The 10469-nt window shown below is 37.2% G+C and overlaps 1 protein-coding gene across 1 annotated transcript in view; it reads left to right on the plus strand.

Moving 5' to 3' along the window:
• The first annotated feature begins 1532 nt into the window (after window positions 1–1532).
• LOC106870553 (uncharacterized) overlaps window positions 1533–10469 on the plus strand; it is a 17815-nt gene continuing 8878 nt past the window's right edge. The window contains exons 1-4 of the mRNA XM_014916679.2: window positions 1533–1651; window positions 4913–5016; window positions 5612–5708; window positions 7625–7749. Coding sequence (XP_014772165.2) covers window positions 5644–5708; window positions 7625–7749 — 190 coding nt within the window. The 5' untranslated portion in view covers window positions 1533–1651; window positions 4913–5016; window positions 5612–5643. The remainder of the gene's footprint in view (window positions 1652–4912; window positions 5017–5611; window positions 5709–7624; window positions 7750–10469) is intronic.

The following is a 10469-nucleotide window of genomic DNA, read 5'->3' on the forward strand; positions in this document are numbered from 1 at the left end:
CTCCACTGATTCACTTGCAAAGTGTTGAGTAAAATTATTTCGTTGCAGACCTCCTTTGGGTCTTTTTATTATCACTACGACACACATAGTCCCCAGTTGGTAACATTGATTTCAAGGCCCTCCTAGATGAGAGACTGGCATTCCACTTAATGTCTATGTTCCATGCTGGCATGGATTGGAGAGTTATTAATGTAGAAATATGGTATCGTAGCAACTAACAGTTGAGGGTTGCGTAGTCTAGACGGCGTTTTTAGATTTCATTATTCTCTTTAACCCGGGCAAAGCTGGGTATTTCTGCTAGTTAACTATAATTTAATATAACACCTTTAAAGTTAGTAAGCATAATAAAACCCATCATTGCATGCAGCTGCTCTGATATCAACAATCATCCTTTAGAATCTATATGGTTATGGATATTGCATACTAATGTTTAGTTATTACCACTAACAACAACTCTAAAGCTTATGTTAGTATCACTTGATATTCCTTTTAAATTGAGGTTTTATTGACATTCATTCTTTAAAAACCTGGATGGAAGCAAACAAGCTTCTTTAACTTCATTCATTTGGTTGTTAAAGGAAAATTCAGTACTATCATCATCGTCATTTAATGTCCGCTTTCCATGCTAGCATGGGTTGGACGATTTGACTGAGGACTGGTGAAACCAGATGGCTACACCGGGCTCCAATCTGATTTGGCAGAGTTTCTACAGCTAGATGTCCTTCCTAACGCCAACCACTCAGAGAGTGTAGTGGGTGCTTTTACATGCCACCGGCATGAAGGCCAGTCAGGAGGTACTGGCAACGGCCACACTCGAAATGGTGTATTTATGTACCACCTGCACAAGAGCCAGTCCAGGGGCACTGGCAACAATCTCGCTCAAAAGTTCTTTCATATGCTGCGGGCACAAGTGCCAGAAAGGCAACGCTGGGCACAGGTGCCATCACAATTTCGCTTTCGCTTGCCCCAATAAGTCTTCGCACGCTGAGTTTCATGTCCAATGAAGGAGACGACGTTGGCATGGGTGCTAGTCATCGAATTTAACTTGATTTCGATTTCACTTGCCTCAACAGGTCTTCGCAAGTGGAGTTTAGTGTCCAATGAAGGAAGGTACGCATAAGTGGACTGGCTGAGGCCAGAGCAAGTTAAACACCTCTAACAAAAATTTTTACAGACAATGAATAAATCAATAAATTCATTGTGTATAAATATACTTAATTAAATCAGATTAAGATAGAATCATTTTGATAAAAGCTCAAGTTATATTAGAGCTGATAAGATCCCAGTAAGAATGGAAATTAGATTTTAATCCTCCCATCACTCTTTTCCTGTCTTCCTTTCTACCTTTTTAACTTAAACTTTTTAGTCTCAGCATTTTTTTATATCAAGACCAGAGTTGGTGATCTTGCACTTTATCTGTTCATTCATCTTATCTCTGTATACTATTAAATATCTCTTTGAGAAACCTTCATGTTGTTCCTTTTTAAGTGTTTACTATGCATTCCAAAGGTAATTGAAAATTCTTTCATGTCATACCAATCTTTCTTTCAGAATGCCAAAATTTCTCAACTAAATTGAAAGAAATTAAAGTCTGTCGTGCAAAATTAGTCCCTACCAAATTATTTACCAGTGGCATAGAAGAATTTTGTAGGTAAGTAATAGGATTTTTCAGTCTCATCTGACCAACTCAGTTTGTTGCTAACCAACAACCAAACAATTGGTTTTCTCTAAGTGCATTTAAGTGCTGCTCTAGTATATTTCTTCATTTATATATAATTCACATTCAAATTGATAATATTAATTTCCTACAATTGTTTGCATTGCTCTCTGACAAAAGTCAAGACACATATAATAGACTTTTTGCCAAAATAAATGAATTACTGCAGAATGAGGGACCTGATAGTATAATTATGGATTTTGAAAAAGCACCCATAATGGATTTCTGGAATTTGGCATGCTGCCTGTTTCATTTAGGACAAAATGTGTACAAGCATGTTGTGCAAGAAGGACTAAAATGCAGATATCACGAAGATGACAGTTTTAGTCTCAAAATGCGGTGCCTTTTTGTCATTGCTTTACTGCCGGTTGATGATGTTGTAGATGGATATGAACTAATTGTAGATGATGATGATATTCCAAAGTCAATTGTATCCTATTTTGAAAATAATTATATAGGACTACCTAGAGCAGCGAACCACCAGGGGTCTGCAGACCCCCAGTTGATTCGCAAAGGTAGCACTGGGTGTCCGTGAGCTAAATTTAAAACTTCATATATATATATATATATATATATATATATATATATATATATATATATATATATATATATATATATATACATAAGGACAAGCATATTAAAAGGGGTCCGTGAGAAAACTTATTTAAATAAAAAGTTTGGGAGGCCGCTGTTGGGAACCACTGACCTAGAGAAAGAGGACAGAGGAGGCGACACCTTGAACTTCCATTTCCATTATCTATATGGAATGTTTGGGATTGATGTATGACGTTGATTGCTCATACTACAAATAGTTTAGAAACCTACCACAGCGCGCTGAAAATGACAGTGAATATTAGTCATCCAAATATTTGGAAACTTATTGATGTGATTAAATGTGAGGAAAGGTTTGCCAGTACCAAATTACAGAAGTTTATGCAAGGAGTAGAACCAAGCCAAAAAAAAGTACATGGAAAAATGTGATCCAAGCCAAAAAATTTTTCTAAAAGCAATTACACACAATCTTAAATTTTAAGATAAAATGAATATGTAATACAGCAAACCTTAAAATAAATTTTTTTTTTTTATTCAGATATTCATTCTTCCATTTTTCTATGTTGACGAATTGACTGGGGACAAATTAAACTATGACAAATTTCCGTCAACGAATTGACTGGACACCATCTCTTTCTCTTTCTCCCTCACCGTCAATGAATTGACTGGACACCATCTCTTTCTCTTTCTCCCTCACCGTCAATGAATTGACTGGACACCATCTCTTTCTCTCTTTCTCCCTCACCGTCAACGAATTGACTGGACACCATCTCTTTCTCTTTTTCTCCCTCACCGTCAACGAATTGACTGGACACCATCTCTTTCTCTCTTTCTCCCTCATCTATATGACTGAAACACATTTTCTACTTCCGAGAGATAAGCTTTATTCTGCCCATGTCACCATTATTCCTAGTCAGCTTTCAACTTTCTGTTGTTTCTATAAATAACTGAATTTTTTCAATTTAAACTTTTTACTTTTTATGGTTTTGGTCAGAAGGAAGGGACTGTGCCCATCACCATCTTAGGACCCTTCAATAGAAAGGTCAGGTTGATGTGGCTGATGTTTAACTTGAACTTCTTCAAATCAGCGTCTGTAGAAGGAAATTATTAAAGGTTGACATACTTGGGAGGAAAGATTGGGGAAAGTGATTAGTGTAGGGTCTAAAACAGTGGTTCTCAACTGGGGTCCATATAGCCCCTGAGGGCCCATATAAGATTTTAGGGGGTCCACACAACAAAATAGTAAATTGGGGATCCACAATTGTATTTTATAGGCTCCTAAAAAAATGTTGCTAAGATGTATGTATTAGTATGTATTGCAAGAAACAGCTAGGTTTCTTTCTCTAACATTCTACATAGTTCAACCTACACAAGTAAGTGTGTAACAAACAAAATAGGAATTTTGAAAGAAGTTTCTATATAACTAGTTTTTAAACATTGAATGGCTATGGGAGTCCACCAGAATGAAATAGTAATCAGAGGGGTCCATGGATAAAAAACGGTTGAGAACCCTTGGCCTAAAAGAAAAGGAACTCAGTTTATCTGATTGGCGAGCTTGACATGAGGTGACCATAACTGAGTAAACTCTGAGGTGTTGAGACCATTGTAGAAGAGGAAAAATGAAGAAACTGATCTTCTGTAGGTTAGAACTTGGAGTATTAATGACTGACTCCATGCCAATTAATCAAATAACCTTTCTTTGGATGTTGTTGACTGGAACATTTATATGTATAGCAAGTAACAGCACCATCTCAGATATGGAAGCAGTATTCTACTATGGGTCTTATTTAAGTTTTGTTGAGAATCAAGCTATTGATTAGAACTGAAATATATTTTCTGGACTTCAAGAGGGAAGTGTGTGTGTGTGTAAAGTTTTAATATTTTTAAATCTCTTCAGTTTGATAACTTTACTGCTAGGTTGGTAGTAGAAGTTTACTTAGCTGTTTTGGTTCTGTTGTTAATTGAATAAAGAAATTTGGAAAGGCAGACATTGAAAACCCAAATAAACTTGATCAGTTCTCCATCTGAAACTGAATCTTTAACCACAACATAAACCCTTCACAAGTCTCTTCATAGAACCAAGTCTCTTCACATAACCAAGTCTCTTCACACAACCAAGTCTCTTCACATAACCAAGTCTCTTCACATAACCACAACATAAGCCCTTGAGTAAGTGACTTACTCACATTTGTACTACAGTAGTATATAGGATGCCACCTACAGCACTCACCTCTACTAGTGGAAGTTTTTGGGACTTGTTCTCTCCCTTTCCACAACACTATCAAGATGACCACCAGGAAACTAAAGGATACTTTTGTACACCTTACAACATGCTAACAATCCCATATAAGCACTTCTGGTCCATTACTGGATCTTCCTACCCACCTCTCCTCAATCAAGACAGCTTATTTAGCAGCAATCCCTGCTGATTAAAAAAAAAACTACATTTGCCTTATGATTCATTTCTAACTGTACATTTCATGCATGTCACAAACTTTCTCCCAACTGTTCCTTCTACACACCTCCAGTCTCAAAACCATTGGCACACAATCACAAAAGAAACTTTTAATTGCTCCTACCCAACAATGTAACCAGTTCCTTCTAAATTTTATGTTTGTAATAAATGTTGTTATTTAATTCCAGCGAGTATGATCATTGTACACACATTTACAATTCATGTCCCGAATTGGAAAATCTTCCTCTAGGAAACTTTTTGAGTGTTGCAGCAACTGAAATATGTAAACTAGGTTAGTTTATATTTCTTGTGTTACTTATTTTATATATTAATTAATCAGAAAGCAAAATTGTGATGGCACCTGTGCCCAGCGTCACCTTCCTGGCACTTGTGCCGGTGGCACGTATAAAAACATTCAAGTGAGATCGTTGCCAGTGCCGCTGGACTGGCTCCTGTGCAGGTGGCACGTAAAATACACCATTCTGAGCATGGCCGTTGCCAGTACTGCCTGACTGGCCTTCGTGCCGGTTGCACGTAAAAGCACCCACTACACTCTCGGAGTGGTTGGCGTTAGGAAGGGCATCCAGCTGTAGAAACTCTGCCAAATCAAATTGGAGCCTGGTGTAGCCATCTGGTTCACCAGTCCTCAGTCAAATCGTCCAACCCATGCTAGCATGGAAAGCGGACGTTAAACGATGATGATGATGAATCAGAGGAGGGGATGGCTGTGACCATGACTATTATAGGTCATCACAGATTTGTGACATTGACATGGCTTGATGCTTACAACAAGGAGCTCTGCTCAATACATAAAGAGTTATAAATAAGTGAAAAAGATAAATTAGATTGTGTCACTACTATCTTTGTTGTTTTTTCTTTCTTTTCAGAATGTAAAACGAAAAGTGAACTACTGAATCAGATGAGCAACTGTTGGGGCTTTTTGAAAGCTAATAATGATATTACTAGAAAGACAGCTAAAAGTTGGTAAGTCATCCATTGTCAAGTGTAGGAATGTATTACCATAATTTCATATAATTTACAAAGGAAAATAAACTATTTTGCTTCACTATTTGCCAGTGTAGATTGTCCTTAGTTTTCATGGACTCTAAATTCCTTGTTTTCACTTTCATATTTTGTGGCTTTGTTAAAGTAAGGATTTTACTTGAAACTTTTCTCTATCTACAGGTAAGTGTTTTGACCCTGGGCACATTCTCATACTCACATTAATACCCACAGTACTAGTGACAAGCCATAGGAAATCCTGGGTGGCTGTTTGATTTGTTATAAAATTCATTCATTTGTACTCACTACATGAAGATAAAGTATTAATTGATGTCCTAATGAGATTCATCATCATCATTGTTTTAAAGTCCACTTTCCCATGTTTGCGTAGCTCAGATGGAGTTTATTGAGATGGAATTTCTACAGCTGGGTGCCCTTCCTGTCACTAACCCACGTCTGTTTCTGAGCAATATTTCTCCATGGCCAGATATGTTTTCACAGAATATTGGAAATAAAATTACCCTGCTAGTATGAATGACAATCATTTACAACTATTATGCAATGTCAGGACATGTCTTGACATCACATAACAGTTATACATGACTGTTACTGTCATACAAGAAATGTAATTTTATTTCCAATATTCTGTGAGAACACACCTGACCATGGAGAAATAATATATATATATAGTGGAGGCGCAATGACCCGGGTGTTGTGAGTGTTTATTGAGCGAAAACACCCAAAGCTCCACGAGGCTCCGGCAGGGGATGGTGGTGAACACTGCTGTACTCTTTCACCACAACTTTCTCTCACTCTTACTTCTTGTTTCTGTTGTGCCTGTAATTCAAAGGGTCATCCTTGTCACACTGTGTCATGCTGAATATCCCCGAGAACTACGTTAAGGGTACACGTGTCTGTGGAGTGCTCAGCCACTTGCACATTAATTTCACGAGCAGGCTGTTCTGTTGAGCAGATCAACTGGAACCCTCGACATCGTAAGCGACGGAGTGCCAACAACAACAACATATATATATATATATATATATAGGCTTCTTTCAGTTTCCATTTACCACTCACAAGGCTTTGGTCAGCCTAAGGATGTAGTAGAAGACATTTACCCAAGTTGCCACACTGTGGGACTGAACCCAGAGCTAAGTGGTTTTGATAAGTAACCTTCTTAATAAACCATCTGCACCTAACCATGTCTTTATGATATTTTACATGAATAATTGCTATGATGGTGCCTTGACATAAGGCAAAGAATATAATCCCCTGCTACTTGCTTCAGTTTACCTGGTTGACATCTACAACTACTACTTTTCATCTGTAATAGTAAAAGTAATAGTTAGGTAAAGATTTAGTTTCAGATGAAGAACTGATCACGTTTATTTGGGTTTTCAATGTCTGTCTTTCCAGTAGAGAAGGCTATAAAACACTAGTGACTACAACAGCATGCACAGGAAGAGTACTTTGCTGTATATTGAGACTTGTATATCTTGGTTTGAACAGGCTTTGAAATCCTGACTTTATAAGCTGTAATTGAACATCTTCAGAATGATTTATACTTCTTGTTATCAACACCACCACCATCATCATTATAATTGTAAATGTGTTACTGTCATATAATCAGTATCCTTCATTTCCAATCTTCTGTGAAAACATGTCTGGTCATGGGGACATATTGCCTTACCTTGAAACAATAGAAGGGGCATCCAGCTGTAGAAAATTTGCCTTGACAAATTCTGTCTGATTTATGCAGAATGAGTATTTTACAAATATTCATATACTATTTTATTATATTATACAGATATATGTAAAAATACATACCTGTTTATCTCATTGATTTTTGCTATTGAAAATTTCCGTTTTATTCCTACATTTTTATCACTCTCTCCCAGGAAATATAATGAATTTTACCAATGTATTTCATCTAAATCAAGACCAGGCTGTTCTATAACACAAAACCAGGCATTAAGGATTTTTCCTCTTTTTAGCCATGAGAATGCTCTTGAAAACAATAGTGGTAAGCACTGTTTTTTTTTTATAGTTAACTCACAATCTTATATAAACTAAAAGAGCAAGTACAAACAGTCAAGTGCATAAGATGCTGAAGAATTAACACTAAGATCAGAAGTTTCTATCCTGACACTAAATCATGTCATTGTCTCAGTCTACTTAACTGTAATTAGGTACCACATAGCAAGTGACTGTAACATAATGAACTTCACAAATGTTTCCATTAGCTTTTGTAGTACTAAGTTCAACTCTTGTAGGTACAGGATGTAGTTTGGAGAGGAATGGGGGCTCCACCAAGCTAACTCTCTAACTTTCTAATTCAGTACGGCTCTGGCACTCATTGTTGATTTTCAATCTGTTTTTAACCAATCAACCAATTATAGAAATAAAAACAAAGCTGACCGACAGATCTAGGCTTTTAATTTAATACTTTATATCTTCCACAAAGATATCATGGTGTGCTGGAGTTTGTTTCCAACATATTAAGCGTTTAAAAGAACTTTAAAAAAATCTGGAATAGGGAGGCTATATGGGCATGTGGGTATTTTGAACAGGTATACGGGTATTTGAAAATACTTCATGGAGTGATGACCATACCCTGCATAGTTACAAGCTGCCCTTTGACAAGACATAGCACCCATTCAGTCACCCTACCAGGGATACAGCATGGTGGATTGTGAAAAGGTAGCAGAAGAGCTTAACTGAACCAATGGTACTGAATGGAGGAATCCTAGATGACCAGTGGTCAGGATCACCAAGCTTTATCAAGAAAGTAACTGCAGCGCTTCCATAGGGGACCAACCACCTTCATGGTTGTATAATCAGCTAATGAAAGATTCACTCAAGCTCCTGATTCAAATTCATAATAATGGAATTAGATGGTGACAGAGAGTCGTGAGAATCTCTTTCCAAAATTCCTCAAAACCTCTATAAAGCACTCTTTGTTGACCATCCGACCAGAAGGTAGCCAGTGGGTGTAGGTATGTGCATGTTGTCAAAAATGGGTAAATGGGTATCACCATAAGCTTCCTGGTGGATTTGCTTTGCCTGGTCTCTTGTGCTAGTGGAAATCAGATGCTTGGCTCACAAAAGTTATTTCATAAGTTTCTGTGGAATTTTTGATGAGTTCAACACAAAACTTTATTATTGCACAGAAACCTTCCAAATTGTCTTCCTGACTGCTTTCTGCAAATTAGTCAGCTATGAAAAACAGTGTTTAATAAGGTGTGTAGAAAGTGATGTTAAAGCCTTCTCATTCAATCTGGAATAACAGAAGTTGGCAGGTCAGCTTATTAGATGTATAGTAATGATATACTAAAATTACAATAATCAAGGACAGTTGTAACTGCTGCTTCTGAAAGAAAGTCTCAAAACTTCTGGAATGCACCTCGTAAGTCAGTATACATAGATTAGTTTGTTTGGGGGTTTTTTTCCAGCAGTTTATATAAACGTGTATAAATGTACAGATCCATTTAACCCTTTAGCATTTAGATTACTCTGTCAAATGTAATGCTTTGTTTTGACTTAATCATGCATTATCTCCATAGCTTTGGGATTTTAATAATGTGATTGTTTATTTTAAGAATGACATTGTAAGATAGGTGTGAGGGGCTGGATGTGGCTAATTTGAACATGAAACAAGTAGGATATTTGGACTGGATGTGACTGATTTAAATGCTAAAGGATTGGTAGAATGTTGTGTCGTGAGGGATATTTTCTCAATCACACACTTCTTCAAATCATTGCTATTCTATTTGAAAAATGGAGGAACACATTGAATGCACTGTTTGCGAAAAGATGCAACGGTCACAGTTAGAATAGAATGCAGCTCGAACAGTAGATGTTTCACTGAGATTGCAAAGGCCAAACTATGCAGAACCTTGATAACCACTGAGGTTTGAAGAGAGATTAGTATTAATATAAAGAGATTGATATCAACGTGAAGAGAGAATCATTAGTAAGCCGGGCAAAATGCTTAGTGGCATCTCATCCGTCTTAATATCAATTCCACCAAGGTCAACTTTGCCTTTTGTCCTTTCAGGGTCAATAAAATAAGTACCAGTTGAGCACTGGGGGGTGGGGGTCAATCAAATCAACCTATCCCTCTCCTGGAAAGCAATATGAAGACAGAACTTCTGTACTATCATATATTTCTTAAAATACATAAATGTATATAAATGAGCAGATTCAGAGCATCATGCTGCTAATCTATGAAGCTCCTCTTATGGACTCGGCTATCAGTTGACATAGTAATTGATTACAAAGAAGTGTAATGTAGGGTGTCCATGTAACTGAAAATCCAGAAGATCCAATCAATGAAATTATTTCATGAGTAATATATAAAAACCGCCTCTCATACCTCCTGACTTTACGGTCTCATAAATGTATATATTTACATTGTAGACTCACATGTATTTATATACTCTTTTACTTGTTTCAGTCATTTGACTGCGGCCATGCTGGAGCACTGCCTTTTTAGTCGAGCAAAATGACCCCAGGACTTATTCTTTGGAAGCCTAGTACTTATTCTATTGGTCTATTTTGTTGAACTGCTAAGTTACGGGGACGTGAACACACCAGCATCGGTTGTCAAGCGATGCTGGGGGGACAAACACAGACACATATATATAGGTGCAGGAGTGGCTGTGTGGTAAGTAGCTTGCTTACCAACCACATAGTTCTGGGTTCAGTCCCACTGCGTGGCACCTTGGGCAAGTGTCTTCTACT

This window comes from Octopus bimaculoides, chromosome 9, assembly GCF_001194135.2.
Source record: "Octopus bimaculoides isolate UCB-OBI-ISO-001 chromosome 9, ASM119413v2, whole genome shotgun sequence".
Taxonomy (NCBI): domain Eukaryota; kingdom Metazoa; phylum Mollusca; class Cephalopoda; order Octopoda; family Octopodidae; genus Octopus; species Octopus bimaculoides.